At 37.9% G+C, this 26,345-nt stretch overlaps 1 protein-coding gene across 4 annotated transcripts in view; it reads left to right on the top strand.

Annotated features, from left to right (window-relative positions):
• The window catches only part of LOC101845228 (zinc finger Y-chromosomal protein 1), a 74,470-nt gene that overhangs the window by 16,006 nt on the left and 32,119 nt on the right, over nucleotides 1-26,345 (top strand). For 3 of the 4 annotated variants that reach the window (XM_005094796.3, XM_013080506.2, XM_005094795.3), the window contains exon 3: nucleotides 249-476. In XM_005094796.3, the coding sequence (XP_005094853.1) occupies nucleotides 249-476 (228 nt within the window). Of the gene's footprint in view, nucleotides 1-248; nucleotides 477-21,591; nucleotides 24,828-26,345 lie in introns of those variants that run through there. The other variant, XM_005094797.3, reaches the window with a different exon arrangement.

The raw sequence follows: 26,345 nt of genomic DNA, 5'->3' as shown, positions 1-26,345 counted from the left end.
TCTCCTTGTTTGTTTAGTCCATTTTCCTTCTTTAGATGGAATTCATAGAGCAGCAGACTACTAACGTATTGTCAATGCTCTTCATGATCTACCGTTGGTTACGTAGTGAGTAGTGTGCGGCTAAGCTGATTTATTGTTACCTGTTTTGAATTTTTGACAAATGTTGATGCATAGCTTGGTGATTTTTCGTTATTGTATTAAAGTTTTAGTCATTTGTTTACGGAATTTATTTTCCTTTGCATCCACAGGTCGTGATAGAAATCAAGTTGAAGACTCATCAATGTATCCAACCATGTTTCCGTCAAGCCATTCATATCCATCAGGGGCGTATGCTGGTCATGGAAATTATGGGGCATCAACACCAGGTTCTCAAAGGTCAAACTTTAGCTCATCTAGTGACAGACATTCGGGCATGTATGCATCAGGACAAAGTTCAACGCAATTAGAACCAGGGGAAAATACAAGTGATCCTTCAGGTGAGTTCCTATTTTTTCTTGTTTCTTGGATTTGTCAAATGAAAGCAGTGTCTGTATTGTTTTTGGTTTTTTTAAGATGGGAAGTAAAGGTCCTTGTTTCACCTTTTCGGGTGGGGGATACAGGAAAGAGATAATGATTGTGAAGAAAGTATCCACTGCTGTTAAAAGTTTTGGACCTGGGAAGGGTTGTAAGACTGATTAATTATTGAATAATTTCAGAGACATCAAGTAAACTAATGAATTGAGTTCCAAAGCTTCGAATTTTACCTTCTTTAAGGTGTAGGTCACATGAGATGCTGCTTGCATTATGACTACATTCAACATTACAATATTTTTAAGGTGTGCTTTGAAAATCTCTGGTTTTTAGTTTTCACTTTAGGGAGAAATCTTGTCTTGTGCTAATTTTTTGGTATGTTTTTAAATGGGTTTTCTTTGGGGGGGGGGGGGGGGGGGGTTGGCTCTAAAAAAAGTACTAACGTGTTTTTAATTAACTAGCTTTATATATATAAATGTCTTGTTGCCAAATAAGATGAAGCAAGTTCTCTCATGCGATTTGTTATGAAACAAAAGGATTTTTAATTTGCATAATTCAAAATACAAAAATGTTTGTGCTGATGTGCGATTTGCAAATTTTCCACATAAGAAACATCAATAAGAATCTAAATCAAAATTGTGCTTAATCAATTGATTATTGCATACTATGTCTACTTGTATGAGTTCAACTTGAAAAAGTGTGTAAAGATAATTGCCCAGTTTAATTCAGTAATTTCTGAACAATTACCTACTCAAGTACATTTGAAACTTTTCTGTATCTTCAAAGTTTTGAATCAGTATTTGTAAGGACTAGTTGTCATTGTGATGTTAATCTTTTTTGGGGGGAGGGGGGGTTAATTAGAAAATGGAAAAATATTTTCTCTGATGAAGTTTGTTGTTATATTGGTATAAGTTGTTTTTTCTTGATAGTTTTTTTTTCCTCCCGAAACGAAGCAAGTTGGGCAGATTTTGTCAGGAAAGGGGATTTTTCAAGCACACCATTTTTATAAGTTATAATTTTGAATACATGAAATTGAGCCACGTCAATGGTCAATCAAAATGAGTTACATTTTTCAGGTTTTTGTTTTCATAGGTTTATTAATGGCCTAATATTGAGCCATTTGTCATTTGTAAAAAGATTGGGCAAATTTGTTTTGACTTGTTAAAGAAATCTGACACCGAAGACTGATATGTAGTTTTTTAAAGAGGTGACATGGTCTGTTGGTATATCATTTGTTATATTAGGCATGTACATATTCAGCCAAGCATACAAAGCTATTCATAAGTGTGGTTGATTTTGTAATCCAAGATATGCACACACGTGTCCGGTCACCAGTGTTAAAGGTGCAGTGTACTTCTCCGTTTGCCATTTAAATGGCCACCCATTTTGATTGACTGAGATTAAAAAAAAAAAATCATTGCTTTATCTGATTGGGGCCCTAGGAATGCACAACCGTTTCTGTTTCATGTTAAATTAATGGTATGTTGAAGAAGTATACTTTTCTTCGCAGGTTTTTTTCCCCTCCCATATACCATACAATTTTGGAATCCTGTTAATTTTAAACCTGCTGCCATCTGCGCTGTGATCTTTCATTTTTTTCCCTTTTTTGAAAATATTTATTTGTAAATTTGAAAGCAAGCCCTCAGTTGTTTTATCTTACTCTTTGAAAAAGTAAGAGTTGTGTTGATTTTATGGTTTCTTTAGTACATTTTATTGTGCAAAAACTGGGCCTCAATTAGTTAGTTTCAATGGATAAATGGTCGTGACTCAAATTGCTAGTCAGTGATATATTTCGGGGGGCTAATAGCTCTCACATTTCTCCAAGCCATTCACATTCCAGAGAGGCAATCAGGTAAGTCATGTGATGGCTTGAGAGAAGATAAAAATTTTGGCTGGAGAATATAGAAGACTAACCGATGGGTTTTTGTGCCGGTGTATTATGCATTTAAATCATACAATAGTAGGGATAAAGAATAACGTCAAATTACAAGGTTTCTTGAAACTATGCGGTAATTTGAGAGTTTTCTTTAATCACATATTAAGAGGGCAGCTGTAAAATCTTTGCAAACTCTTGCAGGAAATTATCAACATATTTCAACACTTTAATGGGATTATTTTGTGAAGAAACTTTATCTGATTCCTTATGTTGTGTTAAAATTGTTTCTTAACAATTTAAAGTTCTTTATGTGAAGGAAACATTTTGTGAAATAACTAAATATTCAAACAAGTTATTTTTTATTTGATCTTTAGTTTTTACACTTGACACCCTGGCACATTTATTATCTGGTTATATTACTGTGTGAGAAGTTCATCGTTTGAGTTTTGTTTTGGGGCAGTGTAATGTAATCGATGTTCCATATTTTTTAGGTTTGAATCAAGTTTACTTTTTTAAACAGTAATGCTAAATTTTAAAGAATCTTTTGGTTTATTTATTTTCTATACATCAGTCGGTAGTTGTCAAGGGGGTTGGGGACTCAAGATGGGACCCAGTGACAGCTTCTTTGTTCTTCAGCCAAAATGCATCATAACTTCCAGTCCCATTGTTTTATGTCATGTACTTGTGCATTATTCATGGCATACTTTTCCAGAGGTTTAGCACTTTTGGTACAAAAATGTTGGAAAAGTTGCCTTTTAATTTGTAAATGGAAAGTTTCAGACTTGTTGAAAATTTAATCCTACCTTTTTAATATTCGGAAATGACAAAATAAAAACAGTTGGTTTGCAATTTTCCATTTACAAGTACAATCACATTAATTACTGATTGTTTGGCTGCTTATATTCATTTTGTATATTTGGAGCCCTTCCTGATCTCTTTATTTTTTAAAAAGTCATATGTAATCTTAAAAGAAAAGCATTGATTTATATTAATATAAAAGAAGCCAAACAGCAGTAGTTTTATGTGGTTCTTAATATTCTATATTGTTGTTGGAGAGGGCCTGGGCTGGCAGGTGGTAAACTCAGAAGTTCACATGGTTCCCAATTCTTTTGTTCAGATTTATTTTGTGTACCTTTATTTTTGTACATATGGTTTTGGCCTCAGAAGTTTAACAATTTGAAGTTGACAAGAGAAACGATTTAAGTGATAATGAATTTTTGAGAAAATAAATGGTGAGAAATTATTACACAACCATGGGAACTTTTAAGGCTACTTCTGTTTATTACTGTATTCATGTTTATTTTAATAAGCATGTCCTGGCTGGGGATACTTTTTGGGCAGTGGGGATTTGCAGGGATGGCGGAGTGTGTGGGATAATGGTTGGGAATCAAGTTTGGAATGGATGATGGGGAGAGATTCTTGTCGTGCTCTTGTCAATTGAACAAATTGTTTAATTTTAAAAGACTTGGTTCCGACAGTTTTGAAGTACTTTTGAAAATATTGAAGTCTCTTGACCCCATCCAAACATTCCCCTCGCTTTAAAAACTTATGCAGACAAACCACTAAACTTTTAGACCGCTCCTCATGAAACGTATTTAAGGAAATTGTTGTTGTGAGCAGCACACAGTAAAGACTGTCTTGAATCAACTTTGTTCCCAATACTGGCGACAAGACCATTTGACTTGCAAATTCAGACTTGGAAGTAAGGGTTCAACGAAACGTACTGTACTTTGTTCTGATCTTGCTTTGCAATTGCGAAAAGAATAATTTTTCCCTTTGGTGCAACTTTTATTGCCTTAGTTTTGAACTGTATCTGTAGAATAATATGAAGTCCTGGTTACAAATTCCAGGCACTCCGGGTCTTTGAAATCCTTGTCTATTCTTAAACTGTGGTCTTTATCACTGATACTCTTCTTCAGATTTCGTTATAATTGATTTTGAATGTCTTGATTGCGAACTAGATATAGAACTTTGATCTGTAAGAACGGGAGGGACTTTTCCTCTTCTATGAATTTTTAATCCAGAAAGTGCACTTGTGATCATAATAAAAACCTTTTACTGATGTATGGGCAGATGTGTCCAACATATTTAAAAATGATTGTTGGTGATCTTTGTAACAGATTAAGTTGTATTTTCCTGTAAAAGGTTAAGTGCTGTGGTTGCTTTTTTTTAGTGAGACTGATACGATGTTTCATTTAATGCATTTTCTCTGTAAGATGTGTCTTTTAAAATTATTTGTTTGTGTTTTCATTTTCAGTATATGTAAGGAATCTGATTATCTCAAGTATTCTACAATTAACCCGTGGTTGTAATGGACTCTATGTCTTTCTTTACATTTGCAAGAAATCAATAACCAGTTGGTTTTGAGTTCATTAATAGTAAACAGTGTATAGCTTCTATTCAAAGAAATCCTTTGTTTATACATGATGGTGATGCCCGTCATCTTTCATCTGCATAAATATGGGGGGGGGGGGGGGGGGAGGTATAATAGAGACTGTTAATTTAAAGAAAAAAATAACAATTTCTTTTTCTTATTATTTTTGGTTGAAGATCCGTCTGTCAATGAGTAGAAAAGATGCATCTGGTTGAAGGTAAATTTCTTAAGAGGTCCATGAAGGGTTAGTTTCACTTGATTTTTTGTTCAAAGTTGCAGTGGAGTAGGTTAAACTCTATCAGTAAATGAAAAAATGTTTTCCTTTGGTCCCCTTTTTCACTGTTCTGCTGACTGCCTGCTTAATGTGGAATTTAGGTTTTATTCTGATCGTCTTTTCTCAGCTGGTTGCGAGATAAAATCAGGCCATTCTGTTTATTGACAGTTGACAAAAAAGATTGTACTGTCAACATAAGTGGTCAATGCCTTTTTTTCTTGGTCTGATACTATCAGTGTGTTTTGTCTTGGTTCTATCAATGTCATAAGTTTGCTCCGACTCTTTGTTTTGGCGGTATAGTCCACCAGTATCAGTGTTCACGATGTCATACTTTTTGAAGGATGCATCATTTCAAAGTGGTGTTGAAAGTTGAGTTGCTGCTGGTCAGTGCAGAGGAGTGCTTAGGATAGGAGTATGGATCATGTTTTTGTTTTGTATTGTGGAAAATGTTGCTCTGGTGAAGAGCGCTTTTCTTTCTTTTTTTAAGTTGCATTTTTTTCCCGTTGAACTCGGTTTTCTGTAGAGGAAGTCAGAACCATGTGTGCACTCTTTACCATTCGAATCATCCCAAGGCCAGGTGTGAGGTTCTGCTCTTGCCTGTAACGCATGCTTTTTGTGTTTATTCTGCAGTTGAACTGGATGAACAGAGTTTGAAAAAAATTATGGCAATGGCTTCAGAAGAACACAATTCTTCTATCGTGGACATGATCAGTGCTACATCTCCTGACCTTTCTTATGGAGTTAACAACAAATTGTTCACGTGTCAGTGGTGTGGCAAAATTTTTCGCGTTAAGCATCAATTTATTGGTCACTTGAACACACACATGAACCGCAAACCTTTTCGGTGTGAATTTTGTGAAAAATCTTTTGCATATTCTACTAATTTGTGTCGACACAGGCGAACTTGTGAAAATAACCCGCACAATGTTTTATCATCCAATAATCTTACTGTGCACTTTGAGAATCCGTCAAATGACTAAGCTTGTGTATGAATTACATATTAGAGCCTGGGAAATGGAAAAATCTATTCATACACACTCGCCAAGAGCAAAAAATTGAAGAATTAACTTTGTACTTGTCTTGCGTCCCATATTTCTCAGACCTATATAAGAGAGTCCTGGCCAAAGTGACTAAAGCATCAGATGGATCCATGTCATCAGTGACCATTGGTCACCCTTGTACTTACTGTGGTAAAGAATTTCGCAACAAGTCGGATTGCATCGGCCATATGAACAGTCAACATCTACAGTACAAGTCGTACATTTGCTCTTACTGCTCAACTGGATTTGGGTACAGACAAAGTTTAAAGAGACATTTGATTTGTTGTAGGATGAAAATGTCCAATTAATTCTTTTGCTGTCTACCCCACTATATTTTTATTTAAGGTGTGTACCCAGCTTAATAAGATTTCAAGGGAAAGCAGAGTTTATCACGCTTTGAGAGTCTTCATGGTGGGTCAAAAGATTGTTGAAAGTTTTTAGGTAATGCTTAAAAAATTTCCCTTTATATGTCATACCATCAATGTACAAAGGGATTTATGTTTACAGTTTGTCTTTCCGCATCTTAAAGCCATACCCGAAGGAATAGGGATTGGAATCGATAGTTTAATGGAGGGGGGGAGACAACCTAATGGTATGTACAACTTGGAGCAGGTTATTTCAAAGCTGAAAACATGTTAAGGCTGCTGTAATCTCTTTCATCTTGTCAGAAGTGGAATAATTTTTAAAATGGCGAAATAAATCGGAAATGAAAATTTGAAAAACTGGTGAAAACAATTTGTTTTTGTAAACAATTTTAATGGAACAAGTATTGATCATAGCAACTTGTTGCTTGCAGCTGACTGGGCAGGAAATACTTCATGCTCTGACATCAGCGGACTGTGGACTGGTAGTATGTGGACTTCTGACAGGACTTGTGAATTCTGCGGCAAATTCTTTACTTCTAAGACCAGTTGTAGTGATCATAGAAATGCAGTGCATTTGCTTCAGGTCAATTATTCTTGTGACTATTGTGGTAAAAATTTTCTATATAAAAGGACAAGGAGGCGACATCAATTGACATGCCCTGCTAGGCCAATGCCCTGGAGCAAGTGAAAAGTTCTTCATTTGTATGGTTGTTTGTTTAGACATTCCATCTATATTTTTGTCATTGTGAAGTTCTCTGCACGTGTATCCTGGAAGAAGCTAAATGTGTTGTAGCTTTTCCTTTTGAAGGCGAGAACTTTTTTAAATGGTGCGTTTTTTTGTTTTTTTTTATATTCCTGACAGGTGGTGTTAAGGTCATCAATGGGCAAAGGTCAAATGACAGCTTTTTGTATGAAACTTCGGGTGTTTTTAGAGATTACACTGCTGGAATATATCCTCTCAGAAATTTTGTTTGCAAATTCTGTAACAAACGATTTAGATGTAGGCGTGATTTGGATGGTCATATGAATGCTATACATTTAAATGTAAAACCCTTTTCCTGTGACAGATGTGAAAAAAGATTTTCCCACAAATGTGTCTTTAATGCTCATAAACGAGTTTGCTGTTTTGAATAAATGCAGTGTGGTGTGCGCTGCATTATGTGTGGCATCATGGTGAAATGAGGCGCTTGTCAAAATAATGAAATCAAAGAAACCAGCATTTTTCTGAGCGTTATGCAATTTTTCCTCTTTTTAAAAAACCTTTTGGCATAACACCTTTTATGTCCATTTAAAAAGATATTTGTGTGTGTGTGGATTTTATTGAAAAATGTTGGTCAAAGGCACAAAGATTGTAAATTTGCAGTTTTCAAGCTTTGGAAGTCACCAAATTTAGGCAGCCATTTTCTAATTTTACATCTGACAATAGGTGACTCCCACTTCATTCAACAGTAGATATCTTGACTTCTATTCAAGACAGATGGGGGATTTTTTTAAAGCGTTAAAACGATACCTTTAATTTCATATGCTCAAAAAATTTGACAAGCGCCCGGTTCCACCGCATGTGTTTTTCCCTTCATTTGTGTAATTTTTAAAAAATGTTGAAATTAGTGGTTAAGATATTAAGAATTGTAGGCAGTCCCATGGGGGTCATAGCCAGATAAACAGCCCAAAGTTATTTATAAAACTGTCTATAATGGACTGCTTGTTTACGGAAGCTTCAGGCCTGCTTCCCTGTCTTCACAATAGCATTACGCAACTCATTTTCTTTAGAAGTAAATTGGCATTTACTGCATTGTTGTGTTGGGGTGAGAAGAAAATGTATGTAGTTGAGTTGAAAATTGCTTGGGTTGTGGCATACTAATATAGCCTAGCTGCAACCCCCCACCCCCACAACAGTTTTACTAATTAGTAAAAGTAGTCGATGAGTCATAACGGTAGATGTCAATTTGAGTTGTAATTTTAAATTGAAAGAAGTTTTGTTGAAAGTGACTGGGTCCTTGGGATTATTTTTCGATTAATGAGCATGTGTTTGTATATCTTGGATGTACAGAAACATCTTTCTACTTAAAGCTTTTTGTCACATCATAGCACTGGATTATTAAAGTGCCTTTGAATCTCAGGTTATTTTTTAAAAGCTGTCTTTTAGTTTAATTTGCTTTAGGTTGCGATTATTTTTTATATGTAGCCTTAAATTAAGCTATTTTCTTCGCAGATACTTCAGGCAGAAATTAAAAAAAGGTTCATCTCAAGTCAAGTCAGCTTATTTCTAATTGGACTCAGTTTCCTCGTCACCCAACAATCCCGTCAGGGTTTTTGTGTCCAATGTGCCCTAAGTTCTGTACCTCCAAGCAAGATTTAGATGGTCACATTAATGCTCAACATCTGAAGTCAAAACCATATCAATGTTCCGTGTGTCCCAAAGCCTTTGCCTATTTAAAAAAGTTAAGACATCACACAAGACTGTCACATCCCTTTACAGGTCTACCCTATTAGACGGTTTTCTTTATTATCAGAGTTATTCTTTGCTTCCAGGATTTGATGCTTACACATACGAGGACCAAACATATGTTTCACGCAAGCGAACACAGCATATTGATTCAGGTACATATACAACAAAACCTTTCTTTACCTGTGAGTACTGTGGCAAGTTTTTCCCCCAACGGAAAGATTACGAAGGTCATAAATTCACAAGACACTTACACACCAAACCCTTTAAGTGTAATGACTGTGGAAAAGGTTTTGCATACAAGAGAAGCTTACAGCAGCACAGGCGACTAAATCACTGGCATCAAACGTATGACGAAAGTTGAGTGAAACCTGCCTGTTCCATCCCCCCAATCAGCTTGATTTTTTGAAGCTCTTTAATACTTGGTTGTTATTGCTCTGCAGGAACTGGCCTGTTTTGTGTGTTAGAAAGCAAGGTAGCAGCAGAAATTTGGCGAAATTGCGGTAGAGAGATTGGCAGCTCTGGGATACACTGTGACCTTTGTGGAAAAAATTTCAAGAAAAGACAAGATTATGAAGGCCATCAGAATGCTAATCACTTAATGCTGAAGCCTTTCAAATGTTACTCATGTGGAAAGGGGTTTGCGTATCGCAAAAGCTTAAATTATCATAAAAAGTTTTGTATGTATCCAAAGCCAAGTTATAGGAACAGATCTACAAGAAGCAAAACAGTGGAAGTGGAACCCATCATTTCTATTGAGGGAGAGTAACACCCAAAAGTTTGTACGTTTATGGCTCTTTGCTTTCTCTTTCAAAACTATGACAAATCTGCATTGTTGATGTACTCTTGAAAACTGGCTAAATTTATTTGAGTTAAGTGATAGTTTTACTATGGGTGCTCTCTGAGTGCTGTCCTGTAAGGCTGTATTTCTTTCTTCATCGTATATGTACTCTTGCAATACTTGTACTAACTGGATTTGCAGAATTTGCTGCTGGGTACCACTTAATTTGTTGATCCAAAACATGATTTTGTACATGAAAATGTTACAACAGGTGTTTCTTCACCAACTTGTAAGATAGTTTTTCTCATTTTTGTTTTTTGTACCAAAAGGGGGAGACTGCCGTTTTTCAGGGCTGATGTTTGGCATGAGTTATATTTTTTCCCCCTCTTGGTGATAATTTTATCGCAATTGGTTTTTAATACAAATGCAGAAGAAATTGTCAAAGGCAGCCACCTATTGTTGAGGAGAAAAGTGGTTGTCTTGGACATGTGGATACCTGGCACAGTAAAAACAAAAACTGAAAGGGAGGAAGTGGCTGTTTGTACAAGTGATTGTATTGGATAGGTAGTGGGTAGAGCAGGTTCGTTTGTACTTTTCAAATCAGTGTGACAAAGTTGCTATTTTTAGAACCGGACCATATTTGGATTACAATTTTCTATCCTGGATTGCTTTCTGTTCTGTCGTAAATAATAAAGTATGATGTTTCAATAGTATTTTCAAGACCCTTCCCCGCCACTGGTGGCACATCTATTGCCTTGACAAAAACTAAGGTGTGAATTCAGTTTCCCACATCAATAGCCAGACTGAGGGGATGGCAGGAATAAGTACCAATCCCAGATATTTTTAACTTCCTCACTGAACATGTTCTGTAATGAGATTTTCTTACGTAATTTATAGGAGACGGCATACACCTGTTCATCTTAATAAAATGTGGTTCGTGCCTCTTTTAGCATCAGTTCCAAAGCGAACATCGGCTGAAACAATTAAGCTTCACTACTGTCGGCTTTGATATATTTATCATTGTCCATATCTCATCCTTTGGTCATGGGAGTTTTTTTTAACATGCTGGAGCAGAAAGCTGAGTCCTCAGATGGTATTACCACCTACTTTTTTGTTTAATGTTTTCTATAGATATTTGATTACAGAAAAAGCCCAGGTCTTCTCAACGTCTACTATTTAGTTTTTTAGAAGTATTTTGTAAAGCCTCAAATTTCAAATAAATTGATATGTAAAGGGTCCCCCAAAATCTTACATTTTTTCCCCTTCACTTTAATCATGCAGGAATTCTCCCAGGGGGTTGGACTAGGCCTCTTGCGGCCTTCAGCCAGTCCAATTCAAGGTCTTTCAGCTCTAAAAAATCAAGTATATTTTGTGATATATGTCAGAAATGTTTTGCAAGCAGAAGAGTTTTAGCAGGTCATATGAATTCCAAGCATCTGAACATGAAACCTTACATTTGCCCTTTATGTTCGAAGGGATTTTCATATAAAACTAGTTTAGATTTTCACAAGAAAACATGTCCATATTTTTTGTGTTCTCAAAATGAGGGCCACTGAGAAATTGTGCAATGTTTGTGAATTTTTTCACCCTTTGGAGAGCGCACATTAAATTGAGTTTTCCTGTTTTACTTGGTTGAGATTCACTTCAGCCGATCTTTACAGCTCTTTATATTATTTTATTCTGTCTTCATCTCCAGTGAGGAAGTATGCCCATAATGATACAGACATCTTCCAGGGGTTTCTAGGGGAAGGAATGACAAGATGGAACAGGCAACGCCCACCTGGGAACATCATTTGTTCTATTTGTGGAAAGCGATTTCCTTCAAGGCGGTCTCTAAGTGGCCATATGAATTCTAATCACTTAAATCAGAAGCCATATCAGTGTGAGAGTTGTAAAAAGTCATTTGCCCATGAGACCTCTTTATATTTTCATCGTCGAATGTGTTTGAAGGCTTTGGCTTCGAATTGAAATTTGCTCTGGCCTCTAAAACTGAAACAAATAACATCTTGGGGTTGTGATCACATGCTGCGGACGGTTTATTACCCTGCCTTGCCTGGAAGCCTTTCTTGATCTTCTATTTAGAAATACAGCTTGCCATGTTTTGGGTTTTCTTGAGACCTGATATCTGACTACTTTACTTGTTTCGGCAGATCCTTTGGGCCGCCACCACCTTGAAGGTACCCCTTGGACTAGTGGGTTGTATAATTCATCCATGAGATCCAACCTCTTTTGTGATTTTTGTGGGAAAAAATTCCCATCTCGACGTGACACCGAAGGGCATATTAACTCTGTTCACCTAAAGTTGAAACCTTTCTTATGTCAGTTTTGTGGCAAGGGCTTCTCTTATCAGCAGCATCTTCATGTCCACAGAAAACTGTGTTTTAAATCACCTTTCATGAAATCGGAATTTTCCATAATTCAGTAATAGTTGAACGTTCAAACTGTGTGTACTTGCCATTACTTTACACTTGCAAGTCATCAGTTGTTCCTGAGGAAGAATGGCACCCTGATCCTCCCTTGCTATTAAGTTTCTCTTTTTTTATTTAAAAACCTTATAGTAAAAAAAAAGTTGTAGTGTTCAGTTATTTATGGACTTTTCACTGAAAATTTCAGCTGATTTTGGCGGTTCTGGTGGCATTGGAGAAACAGTTTGGCTGCCCCAAGTTGTTGACTCAGGCTTTGTCTGCCTCCACTGTGGGAAGAGATGTATTTCAAGGCGTGATTTGGAGGGCCATACAAATGCTATGCACTTGAAGCTGAAACCATTTGTCTGTGATCTGTGCGGTAGGGGGTTTTCGTATAACAGAAACTTGCATGTGCACAAGAAAGTTTGCATTGTTGGTTTATTCGGTTCAGATCGGTAGTATTAGTAGGATCCTTTCAACTTGTGCCTTATGGTTCCCTCAAGAGGAGTACATCTTTGATCGTAGTTTTTATTCTCCTTTTCCTCCACCGCATACCTTTCGACAGCTTCAAAAGATGCTTAAAATTGAAAAGTCGCCAAATATTGGAAACTCTTTGTGGTTATTTTTATAGCTTGAGACCGCCTTGTGAAAGATCTGAATTGTCGGAAAGAGCCTCTCAGGGATGTGCCGGGTTTTTTTTTGTTGTTGTTGGTTTTTTTTTTTTTTTAAGTTAGTATGAAAGTCTGTAAGCTATCTCTGTGGTTTCAACAAGATTCACCTGTCCGGACACACTTTGTTTGTTCTGGTCTGATAAATGTCACAAATTTACGAGCAACTATGGTTCTGTTTATTTTAATTTATTGCATTCAGGGGACTTTGGTATTTCTTTGAAACAATTTTTGTATGACACAGAAAAATTACTTAGCTAATCTTGTAGCTGTCTTCCATTTTGAAAAGGAAGGGAGCATTCTTACTAAGTACAGCTGAATACAAGCTCAAATGTCGCAATGAGCTGTTGTTTTTTCAACTGGCACTTTGTTGGGATAAAATAGCATGGTTTCTGACATATCAACACCTGTTGAACAAAATTTAATGAGCTTGTACACTTTTCACTAGTTTGTAGAGCAATAGTGTTAAACGTTCCATTTTCACGGAAGTTTTTGTACACTTTTCCTTTCCTTGTTATTATGGACATGTTTATCAGGCTGAGGTGTGTAATGAAAATGGTGCATTAAATCTCCAATCAGAAAAATGTAAAATGTTTGTGAGAAAATCATGCTTTTATTTCATGTGCATACTAGTTTTACATTTATAGGAACATTTTGTGTTGGAAAGTGTATGCGATTTGGTAGAAGTTGAAAGATTTTCCAATTTGTTATGTGATTGGTTTGCTTTTTCCTGTGTGATTGATTTCTAGGGATGAGAATTTGTGTCATGTTACTTTTTAATCAAGTTTGAAAGTCACTGATTTGGTGCATTTGGTTTGTGTGGAACTTTTTAAAATGTATGTGATACGTGAATGATTTTTCTTGTCTTTGTTGTGAACTTGTTATATTTATTTTTGTTATACTGTACAATGAATAAATCTTGAAGGTGAACATAATTTTCTACGGCTTTTTCTCATTCCACTCCGTATTGGCATCTCCAATAGAATTTTTTGATTGTTAAAGAGATTGGCGTGTTGCTTTATTACTTTAAGATGTTGTCACTGCTGGACTCCTGACAAAATAGAAATGGGAAATGTAACGGTTATTTTTAAAAATTTGTCGTGGGTGGGTATTATTTGGGGGGGGGGGGGGGGGGGGGTAGAGGTAATATTGTTCTCACAACGTACATCTGTTTTTTTTTTGTGTTTGGTATAACCACCTCAGAAGACAGGCTCGTTTCGACAGTTTATAACAAGATATGGTCTGCTTTGCACTCTGTGGGTTGGGTTGTTATTATATTGAGGCGTGTGACTTCAATTTCTGCGGTGCAAATACTGATACTGATCTGACCCCATCAAGTCCTGTCACACTTTCTTTCATATTGCAGAAAATAACAGTGATATGGATGGGGCATTTTATCTGAGCTCTGAAACGAATTGGCCAATTCGTCACCCAGCAAGACAGTCATATTTTGATTTGGTGAAACCAGTGCTCAAGTGGAAGGAAAGACCACGGAAGTTCAAGTGTGAATACTGTGACAAAGCGTTTGTTGTGCGCCGCGACTGGCTCGGCCACATGAATGCTGCACATTTGAACCAGCGTCCTTACAATTGTCCTAATTGCCAAGCAAACTTTGCTAGCTATAAATGCTGGAAGGCTCACACAAATAACTGCAGTTTTTCAGTGTCAACCAAATTTTAATTTTCTGATTGAATTAGTACAGAGCACGGTTGTTTCAACATGTAGATTGTTCAAAAATGGTCGGCATTGTTTAGATAAAAGTCAAGTACAGTCACCTAAACGTCTTGAGTTTTTCTCTTAGTAGACTTCATGTGTCCTGAACAGGGGAGAGTATTTGCGTCTCCTTTAACAATGTTAGTGAAGTTGGTGTATGTATTTTGGGGGAAGTTGCTTTCACCTGAAGTGGATGCTTTTGTTACCGTATTCCTCCACCACTTTGTTCTGAGACCTCGAAGTTCAAATTTTCTATTGATTCGCCAGAACAGGTGGAATTTATTTTTCTTATCTAAAAGTGTATAAAATGAGTTTGCTTAGTTAAAGTAGTCATAAGAATAGGATAATACGGAATCTTTGGAATTTTAAAATTTATTGTTTTTTGGGGGGGGGGGGGGGGGGGTGGAGATATTCATCTGTACTTCTACACTTGCTCGACCGTCATGTTGTCTATTCGCCAATTTTATTTATCTAGTCTACTTGCGTGAATCCACACAAAATTGACACATACACACATATACAGTATTAGCTTCAGTGACTTTGTATATACGTAGTACAATTTTTTAATGGGAAATTGAATAGGTAATGCTTAAATTTAGAATATTGAAAATGAAGTTATGGAAGTGGGGTTTTTCTCCCAATCCCAACTCCCTACCTATACCCCCAACCCCTGTTAGTACATATAGGTCTAAATTTGTAAGTGAAAATAAGTTGAAAATTCATTTAAATGAACAGTGGTCAAGCCTTGCATTCTGTCAAGACATAATCGGTTTCATAGGTGCACAGCCCTGGCCCTCCCTTATATTGAGTCGTAGAAAATGTAGTTATCATGATAATTATGCCTGAACCGCTTCCCTGCTAATGCTTGTTTACACTTGTCACTTCCCAGTCCGGCAAATGGTGCAGCTGGAGGAGATAAATCCTCTGGACACCCACGACGATAGCTTGGTCTCAAGCCTGTGTGGCATGTCGGACCAAAAGCAGGTCAAGGCGGAGCCAGACTTGAAGAAGACCCCGCCCAAGTGGGCAGAACGGGCACGGAAATACTCATGTCATTTCTGCTGGAAGTCTTTCGTGGTGAAGCGAGACTGGGAGGGGCACATAAATTCTGTCCACCTCAAAGCGAAGCCCTTCCGTTGTCACATTTGTTCGTGGAGCTCCGCCCATAGAGGGGAACTGCAAAAGCATGTTAAAAAATGTGCGCGTCTGTATGGCCACCTGGTTAAACCAGCCAGCACAACTGGGACATAAAGCTCGTCTTCTCGGATTGTTTCCTTTCAGTCAAGCTGGTCCCCATCTCCCCTACTTGTATGAGTTTGTTTTTTAAAAATCAATTTGGGTTGAGGGGAATTTGTTGGATTTTTGTTTCTACTGTACGATTTGGAAAAATGTTTGTGACATTAAATGTACATAGCGTGTACAGCTCCAAAAGAACATAATCTCTTCTTAATAATCAAGTTACTTCTGCTTTGACGAGGTTTCATGTGTAAGTGTGTTAAATGTTCACTGGTTTAACACAAGGGAGTTTTGATTATGTGACCTGAACTGTTCGAAGTCTAAGCTCAAACTTGCGCATGCAAGCTCTACTTATTCATTGTGAAGGAAAGGATTCTCTCCCCTATACTGGCCCCCATCTGTAATGTCTTCAGTCCAGTCTTTTTATACCCCCAAAACAGTCTAGTTGTGCAAGTAAGTTCAATGGAGTTCACAATAAAGGGTTGTGTCATTTTGATTCTGATTGTGCTTCTATGCCATACGAGACCAAGACTAAACAAGTTCTTCAACAACTGGCCCTTTTGCCCCCGCTTTGAATTTGAAGCTCTTATTAGTTTGATGCTGTTAAGTAAAAAATGCTAATATCCGAAGTAACAGAAATGAATCAATTTAAACAATTACATTTATGTGCACAAGTGCACAATTTTCGTGTAGAAGTTTTATATAAGGTCCGCATGTATTAAGTGTTTATCCATGAAAAGTTTCCATAAGTTAAAAACGGCTATGAAACTAGTTGTTGGGCATTTAGGTGTGTTTTTATTATCTTCATTTGATGGGTCTTCAATTGTTCTTGTAGCGAACTCGCTACCATATAGGTCAACTGGTTTTCCATCATTACTGAGTTGGCTGGGTTATGTGTTAACGTCATGTCATGCCATGTTGGATCACATTCCTTTTCGGAGTATTTGCAGATCACATTTGTTAAAGTGTTTTAAGGGTGGATGTTTTTTATTCAAGGGAACAATAGTTGAACTTCAGATTCAAAGTACCTGTCAGCATGGCCTTTTAATTAATTTTGTCTTGAGGGCTAAAAAAAAAATACAATCGCCTTTGGTTAGTCTTATTTCATGCCCTATCAAGGCTGTGATGATGTCAAGACATTGGTCTCTTTTTTTTGTTGTAATTCTCATAGAGTTGTTTAGGCATATCAGATAAACGAAAGAAAGGTCAGTACCTCTGATAAATGACACAAGAACATGCTCTGCTTTTCCAGTTTTTCTCGATTCTATCCTTGGGGGCCAAGGGGCAAGATCTGTTTTTGGTCGGAGTGCAGTGCAGGGTGAACTACTGACTAAGAGAGCTCAGATGGGTCCACGTTCCCGGTTACCACACTACCCGTACCTCGTCAAGCGCTACACTTGTGCCAAGTGCAACCAGTCGTTCAGCTATCCTGGTAACCTCACTCGGCACCGTAAGGCTTGCGAGGGAAAATTTGACATTACCTGTTCGTATTGTGACAGAGTTTTCTATCGCCAAGATGTCCTCAAAATGCACCTGAGGAGTAAGCATGGGATTATCAATCTTTCTAATTCATAGTAAGCCTAGCCGTCCTCTAAATACGGGAAAGGAAAGGAATGTGAAGGAAAATGAATACAGGGCATGAGGAATCTGTGTCTGTTGGGTTCAAAGATGTATTTCAGGTGAAGATTTTACTCTTTCCTTCAATTTTGTGCTAAATGCTTTTTAAAAAAAATCAATTCTACCGCTGTCTGCGACTCAATATTTTCTTTCCTCCCTCACGGAACAAAAATGTCAGGCTGATTGAAGGCTGTGGGCATACTTGTGGTTGTTTAGTAGAAACTCTGTTAGCATATATGCTTCAAGTACATGGGAATATTATTAGTCACTGTTCTCAGCTGTGTAAACATGTCACACAGCTGTCGAAGCATAGTTTGTGTATGGATAAAGAAAAATGTTTCGTATCCTGTTATGTACTGGTGTATTTATGATACCACAAAAGGGTTGTTTGTTTGTTGTTTTTTTCCCAAAAAAAATTGGCCACAATTTTTGTGTGTGGGAATGTTTCATTTTGTAGTATAATGAATGCTCTAGATTTTTTTCATTGGGGCCGCTTCTGCTCTCATTACAATGTAGATCTGAATTCCACGTTCCATTGATTTGTGATTCATCCTTCTATCTTCCTAAATTTATTATTAAAATACATTATTATGTGTGAGCATAATTTGTCATGTGTTAAATACGAGCTATATCTTTGAATGGATTTGCTGGATGTTAACTTCCAAATTTATTATGATGAAGTGTACATTTTTGTGCAATAAAGCATAATACAGCGAACAGACGTTTTCAGTTAGTCTGTTTTATTACTGTGCTTGAGTTGGTTGCTATTTTTGTCATAAGCATTGTTCTGTTGGTAAAAAACACCTGTTTGGTCTGTTAGGCGATCTTATTCCTTAATTCTGAGATCGATGCAGGTTTAAAGAGGGTTGTCAAATATTTATAAAAGACGTGGGTTTTCTTTCGTTTTCTGTGTTTTCTATGAATTTCTGTTTTATTTTTAGCGAGTTTCTTTGGCCTGCCCTGTCTTGTCTTCTCATGGCAGTAAGCCCCTCTACTTTTTAAATGGGCATTTGATGATTTGTTCTAGTCATTTAATTTTCAATGAGAGAAAGTCAAACATCTGATCACCAGTTAAATAATGTAAGTTAAAATAATATAGTATAGTAGCATTTTAATCACTATGTTACTTTTGAACCTTTTGTTGAAGCGACAATGGTATGAATATATAATATAATATGCTTGTGTGTCAGGAAGTTTGCAGTTTTCTTTATTGTATTATCATTTGGTATGACTGGCATCTGTGGTGTAGTGGTCAGGTGCTTTGCTGTCACATGCAAAAGTGTTCCGTTCCCATGTGTGGAATTTATATTGAAGACTTGGTCTTTCTCCTGGGACTTTTAAATCGTTCTCAGCTTGAGTTGGCAGGCAAGGTCGAAGCCCGCCTAATAGGCCTTTGTAATTAATGAATACTGATATTATGCTTTCTACAGCATCTAATCATATTAAGCATGTCTGTGGTCCCAGCCATGAACCTCTACTGATTAGGTTATACACACTCGACAGTTGAGAATTGAATCCAATACAAAGTTGTATTTCAATAGCCTAAACTACTAAAGGTAATTAGTGAAATGTATCATGTACCAAGTTTGCTTCTTTGCCCTACTTATTTAACTTATAATGGTACTTCTGAGTGAATTTTCTGCTTTTATAAACAGGTTTTCTTTGGGAGGCTCTGCACAAAATGTGTTCCATAAATTTCGAAGGAGAAGATGAACTAGGCACATCATTTGTTCAGAATGGGAAAAACTGTAACTGGAGGAATTCAATGGGAGAGTCAAGAGACTCGCTTGGGTACGGTTTTGAACGTACCCGTTTATTTACTGCAACTCTTCCACACTTTCTTTTTGGGGTGTTTGAGGGGGTGGTGTTGGGATGGTGGTGAAGTGAGCAGGGATGGGCGACCTTTTGTAATGAGAAAATATGACAAGCAGCATGAAACGTTCATTGCTCCGATATGACACCAGCGAGAACTGAATATTGAGTTCTGTGATGAAACACTACTGGTATACTACTGGAGATGGGAAAGTCGACATATGTTGTTTTTAAAGCATTTTAGAGTATTTGTTTAAAGATCAAGGTGTTATGTGTTAATTAAACAAAAGGCTGGACATGGTATACATGGGGGTGTTTTGATATAAGAAGTTACCAGAAAAGGCTTTTTTTTAGGAATAAGGAGCTCGTGTGATCGAGAGGTTACGATGTTCACCTCTCATTCAATAGGTCCTGTGCTTGAAACTGGACTGACGGAAAATTTTCTTCTCCACCCCTCCTTTTGTCCCCTCCTCGGCTCCGGACTCTTTCTGCAACCTTTCTACTCCTTGGCTCCTTCTTACTGCTGTCTTTCACTACTTTCAGCCATACCCTTGATCGTAGCCTTTTTTTATTCGGGTGAAAAATCTCAGAGGTCCCATGTGCAAGTTGCGCACGTCAAAGATCCCTTGGTTGTCCAAACTCCATAAGAGTGGGCTTCGGCCGCCACCCTGGCAAAATTCAGTTATTAATTCCTGCCAAACTGAAAATGTTTAATTTATTGTGTCCTGCACGCTCACATATCCTTATGCAGTTGCGAGTGTTGTAAAACTCTTATCAAAACAAAACTTCTTATGAATGTGATTAGAGGTACGGTACAGAAATTATTTGTTGTATTTCCGTCCAAGTCTGGTTTTTAGCTCCCTCAAAAAAAACCCTAACAAAAACCCAAGAAAATACCCAAATCATCAAAGTAATGGCAACAAAATATTTGAAATAAAAAGTAAATTGGTAAAATAAAAGTTTCAAAATTTTGTCAAGTATTAGAAATTAGAATAATGATCGTCTGACTGAGCTGAAAAAATATGGCAATACTGCCAACCTCTAATGGATAACCAAGCTGAAGTCCAGCTTTTTTTTTCTTTCTCTGTTGTTTCTGTCTCAGCTGTATCTTACTTTCCCCGGCACGAAATGATGATTTTTTATGTTCAAGTGCTTCTGTTTATTCACTCAAGTCTGAAACAAGCGGAATCAATTCACTGACAAAACATTTAGAAAAAGCGGCTTGTCTGTCACCGTCATCTGTGGTGGTCTTGTTTTCGACTTCTCAACTTGTGTCAAGATTTTAATTACTGTGTGTCCCAAGTTCTAGTGTCGTATGTTGTAGGATTGTGTGTGTGTTTGTGTGTGGTTTTGTTGGGGGGGGGGGGGGTGTATTTGAATTTTCCAGATGTTTAATTACATTTTTGAAAAATTATAATAATAAAGATATATTTTTTAATGAAAATGGAGGAAGGGTAGTAATAAGTAATTACATCACTGGTGTGGAGGGGTTCTTGCTTCAGTACAGTGGCATTAAAAAGGCTCTTTCCATGTGACTGCAGTCGTATGGTATTTGAGAAAGACAATGGCAAAAAACACCAGGTCCAGGTGAGGCCTCAAAGAATCACATTACTCAAGTCTCATATGCATGTTGTCTGTCGGTGTGTAGGACTGAGGAAGAGTGTGGGTGGTTGGCGGGTGCTCAGGTGTGGTTTGCTCCTTCTTTCCTATAAAAAACCTATTGTCTTTATCTCCCCTCCTTCTTTTTTGTGTTATGCATGTTGTCTATCGATGTGTAGGAGTAGTAGGACTGAAGAAGAGTGTGGGTGGTTGGCGGGTGTTCTGGTGTGGTTTGCTCCCTCTTTCCTATAAAAAAAACTCGTCTTTATCTCCCCTCCTTTTTTGTGTTTGTTACTCTCTTGTAACACCTCTAATCTTCGGCACTTATATGACCTTATTGTGCCACAAGTGCCGTAAAACTTACTAAAACGAAACGAGGAAGAGTGAACATAAGTAAAGCACAACTAAAGTGACCGGTGCAGTGTGATAATTATCTTTTTTTTTCGTCATGCGTGTTTTCCATCTAATTGTATTGTAAGTCACTCCAGGAAAAAAAATGTAAAATAAAACACAAAATAACGAAACTGCACAGCAATCACTATGAAAAAAATAAACTAACCAAAGCTGTCGAAATAAATGTTTCACTTGCGTGTGTTGCGCTGCTTTCACTCTCAGTCGGTTGTAAATATAAAGAATATTTTGTGAAGCTGGCATGGGGGTACTGAAGAGTTCCTGTGCCAGTTTTAAGTTTAAGTACTAACGTTTGAAGATCAGAGGAAAGAAATTACTAAATTAGCACGCAAAAATGTCTACCCCTACATGTACCAGGTCGGCCCATTGCTACTCTCCGACAACACGAAGCTCTCATGTCGCACTTACAAAGCATGGCACATGTATGATAACACCTGCGTCTTTCTTTGTTTCCCCCCTTTTAGCTGTTGCTTTGTGGAATCGGAAAATGGCGTTTACCGGAGATGCCTCCTCTTTGAGTCGATTTGGGCGTGTGGACTCTGGTGGCGTCCTGGGTGGAATGCGGAGCTCTCTGGGCTGGAGCCGTGTCATGTCTTGCCGAAAGTGCACTTATGTGTCTCGCGATCACGTGGCCATGGCTGTGCACAAGAAGACTTGCAACGGAAAGCGCCACTTAACGTGCACCATCTGCTTGAAAGTTCTCAGCCGATACGACTCGCTGGCGGAACACATGAGGGGAATTCATGGTGTGGGCAAGAAAGTCGAATGTCGCTTCTGTGGGCGAAATTTCAAATACAAACCGCAGATGTATCAGCATCAGTTGATCTGCGAGGCCAGAATTCCGAGACTAGAGCTAGATTTAGACTTGGTCACTGGCACAGGCTTTGTCAAACAAGAGAGAATGAGCACCCCGGTGGAGCAGTCATCTACCAACGAGACACTTTCTGTTGACATGGATACTATAGAAAACCTTCTACCTGATATGAAACCCACTCTTGGACTATGAGCGTAATTTGGATTTTCTTTGTTTTCCCCTCAGTCCAAAACAGTGTCTGTGCATTCTCTTTGGCTTGTCTTTGATACTGTACTTATGAGCTCATGCACCCAGCCCCGCAAAATTTCTTCTCCTGAACAAAGTCATGGTTCTTGGCAGTCGTGTCTTTTGTTTTATTTGTTACCCGGTACTTTAGGTCTAGTCAATGTTGATTTTTGTGTTAATCTGGTTGTGGCCTTAGTGGTCAGAGGGCAGAGCTGTACAGGGTTCTTTGCTGTGTATGTTACCAACAGTGCCAGTGGGTTTTGTTATTTATTTATCTATTTATTTATTTATATTTTTTTTGGGAGAGGGGTTGGGGTTGGTTCTCTATTTTCCATATCCTGACTGCCAGATCATTAGTGATACTTTATGGGCAAAAAATTAGATTATTGTAATATTGGGTTGAAATTTGGATATAAACTTAAAACTATAGAAGTAAGTCACGGTGGTGGGAAGGCGACTGAAAGTGAAATTAAAGAAGCAGTCAGCTGCCACTTAAGTTTTGCGGTGTGTGTGTGGTGTGTATATGTGTTCTGAACATCTGTTGAATGTTATAAGTAGAACAATCGTAAAATACTCATTTTGACTAAAAGAGCACACAAAGCTGTGAATTCATTGGCATGCAGTGACATGACATGCTTTTAATTGAGCCAGTAATGTACTAATACAAGTTGATTTTTATTTTATTGACTGGGAATTTTAAAGACTTAGATGCTGACCTTTGTACTATGACTACTACAACTAGTACACCAACACCAACATTTTAACTTGACTAGGGTCTGTATACAGACTAGCGTTTGTAGTTAGATTATTAAGCTTTCTGGTAGAAGGCAGAGGAATTCAGTTATGGAATGAGTAGTTTCTAATTGAAGAAGCCCACCTCTGAAAAAAAACAACCCCTGACCGTATTAAAGTTAAAAGTTATAATGTTCATTATGTTGTTGTGTGGACAGGGGAATAACACATTTTATAATTGGAACACGTAATATAAAAGAAATTTTATTGGTGACGCGTAGGAGGGCCTGGGTTCAGTTCAGCCAGTCTTCTGACACAATTGAAGAGATGGGACTTGTTTCCCACTTTATATCTCAGGACTTTCAAAAAGTGCACCTTCTACAGATGTAAAATTTCCTGTCCTCCACAAAAGATCATGCGTGTGTTTGACATGCACATGTGACTTCCAGACTTTAGTCCCTTTGAAAAACTGTAGGTACTTGATTGTGCCTTTGATTGAAAAATGAGAGAAATGTTCTGTCTTCTTTTAACTGGAGTTTTGATCGAAACCTAATTATATGTGAAAGGCGAATATGATATTTAAAAAATGTGATTAGGTATTGTCGCTTGAACTGATTGAATATGATAAGTGAAAAGTGAGCAAATGAATGTAGATTAGATGTGTATGTTGCCCAGTATGAACTCAGACCCGATTATTGCCCCTACCTCTGCTGTTCAGCATATACAAGCTCTGTGCTTGACACACCAACCCTACATCATCCTGCCGACGTGCTTTCCGTAAAATATTTTGATGATAGAGATACCAGCTGCTGGACGAGTGTCAGATGCTGGCCTATTTAATTTATGCACAAATTTTCTCTGTACGTTATTTTGTATTCACAAATTGCGTGTTTAGTTTGTGAACGCTATGCAAAAAGGATTCTAATGAGATCTTTCATCGGAATGTAAAAGTAGTTTCGGTTGCCATTTCTGTAAACAAATTGTGCGTTTTCTTTTCGCTTCCACCTTTATTTTTATGCTTAATGTAATGTTGGAACAGTTCAAGAGCCTCCCTCTCCAAATTCCCGAATTGCTGCCTAGTTCATATATGTAGGTTGAATCCTTGTGTGCATCCAATTTTTCGCTTTAAGATCATCATAGTTTTTTAATTTTAAGTTTAATTAAAAGTATATTTCTACATTTCATGTAAATTATTGCATAAGATATATGTATCATTCCTAAATCCTGCTTGAGAAGAAGTGAGGTTAAAGAAAAATAATGCTGGTTTGCCGTTTAAGTTTGACGCATTATGTCATTTTGTGTTCAGATTTAGAGTGGTATTTTTTTATATGTTATGTTTTTGTGTTGATTTATCTTTTTCTGCTGAAACTTTTGGTGCGTTGCTGCTTACTTTTTAAAAAGGTTTTAAAAAAGCGTATTCTCTAACCTATTTTAGGTAAGAAACAAAAAGCTTTGTGATGTAATGCAGACTTGTTTTTTTGGGGTTTTTTTTGGTGCTCTGATCCTTTTTGGCTTGGAGGTACTGTTTTATTAGTACTATGCTTCCGAAGATACATGTATACAGCTAGTTCGAGTGATTGGTTTTTTTATAGCTTTATTTTTCTCCCCATGGAATCTCATTGCTGTGTTCCTTTTAAGGTTAGGGTGCCGATGCTTTGGTCAGAAGTACGACATGAAAAGATGAATGGTCTACAGAGTCAGATTTTTTGTTCCTTTCCCACTTGTTAGTAAAGCAAGACTGCTTCATGTTTCATATTAAACACAAGAGCTGTCTTCTGAAAGCTGTACCGGTGTGCTTTTTAGGCAGAAATTGTTGGTCTTCGACACCTGATCAAATATGTGGCATGAGGTGGGTTTTTTCTGGTTTGTCATTTGTCCATGGCAAATTCCTTCCCTTTAGGTCGATGTTCAAAGAAATAAAAAAAATAATGTACGTTCATGGGTGAAGGAATGATCGGGTGGCAGGGTTTTTTAATATCTGTAGTAATCGGTGCCAGCACATTGTCTTTGATACATGCATTTTGCAAACTTTGTAGCAGGGGTGTTGACTTTGACGGCTGTTAGTACCGGTAACGTTGGAAAATGTTTCTGTCGTGAGCCCAGTACATATACAGCAGTGATATGTCAGAAGGTGACGTGCAAAACACTTTTATATCTCTTATATCAAGAGGATGCCAATGACTAGCAAGTAACTCAGGCGATTCCCATTAAATCCCCAGGGGTCGTCCACAGGTTTCAGGGAGCAACTGTTCCGTCAGGTTTTTTCGATTCTTCCTGCACACCTGGAGCATCAGAATCCTCCCACGGACCCATTGCTCCTGAGAGTCGACGGAGCTGCTCTCACTGTGGCTTGGTGTGCAATTCGATGTCAGAAGTCATTGCTCACAGCATAAACTGCTTCAGAAATTGGAAGCTTCAGTGTCCCGCGTGCCAGCAACCCTTTCGTAGGAAAGATAACCTGCGTGTTCATATGCGGAACAAGCACAACTGGGGGGACCCTCCAGTCTGCAAAGTATGCGGAGCAAGCTTTCGGTCTTACCTAAAGCTGAGCCGTCATGTAATGCATTGTGCCGGTACTAACATTGGATAGCTCACAGATGGATCCCCCCTCCCACTTTAAAATCAAAACACAGTTGGATCATAACAGGTCTTGTTTGCGTTTTATCATAATCCCCGCTCTAGAAGACTTTCTTTTGTCTGTCTTCCAGCTCCAACACAATGTCTTCTGTGGAGAGTGTGGGTCTTTGAATGATAACTTTGCAAAGCCATGCTTATTTTCAAAGTTTTCATTTCAATTTTTTATCAAGCTTTGTCTTTGTTGTCTTACCATGTCTGAGATTATGTGATTCTCCCTGTCTTGAACGTCAAAACACTGATGTCGATACAGAAGATTAACAAAACTACCTTCCTTTACGTCTCTCTTACCTATTGCCATGACCCGTTGTGGTTAAGTTCATTAACTTAGAAACTACAACAGAGTACACTTTTTAAAACGAGATGGAGGTCATCAAATGTTTTTCTCTCTTCACTGTGTGAAGAAGCAGCTCTCTTTGCTCTGAATTTCAACTTGTTTGCATTATTGGTGCTCTCGGGCGATTCCCATTAAACCCTGAGGGGTGCTAAACCTTGTTTGATCGGAATAGCTGGGTACAAAATGTAGTCGTTGTGTCGCGCAAAGGGCAGGGAACATTGTGAACTATCTGATTTTGGCCCAGCCACGCCTGTTAGTGATCTTTCTTTTTGCGCATGATGCGAATTGACACTCTGATAGCTCTTGTTCCTCCTCAACGCCAAGGAACTCCCCGTTTGGTGCAGCTTCTGTGTTGATAGACAGTACTAGCTAACGCCCCCATGCTCTCCCCAGGGACTTGGCTGGAGCAGCAAGCGGCCGTAAGAGGCAGTGGGATGCCGGGACTGGCTAATGTGGGCCAGAACCTCGTGTTTCAG

The sequence above is a fragment of the Aplysia californica genome, unplaced genomic scaffold, assembly GCF_000002075.1.
Source record: "Aplysia californica isolate F4 #8 unplaced genomic scaffold, AplCal3.0 scaffold00089, whole genome shotgun sequence".
NCBI lineage: Eukaryota > Metazoa > Mollusca > Gastropoda > Aplysiida > Aplysiidae > Aplysia > Aplysia californica.
Note: the sequence above shows the minus strand (reverse complement) of the source record. Positions and strands in the feature narration are given on the sequence as shown.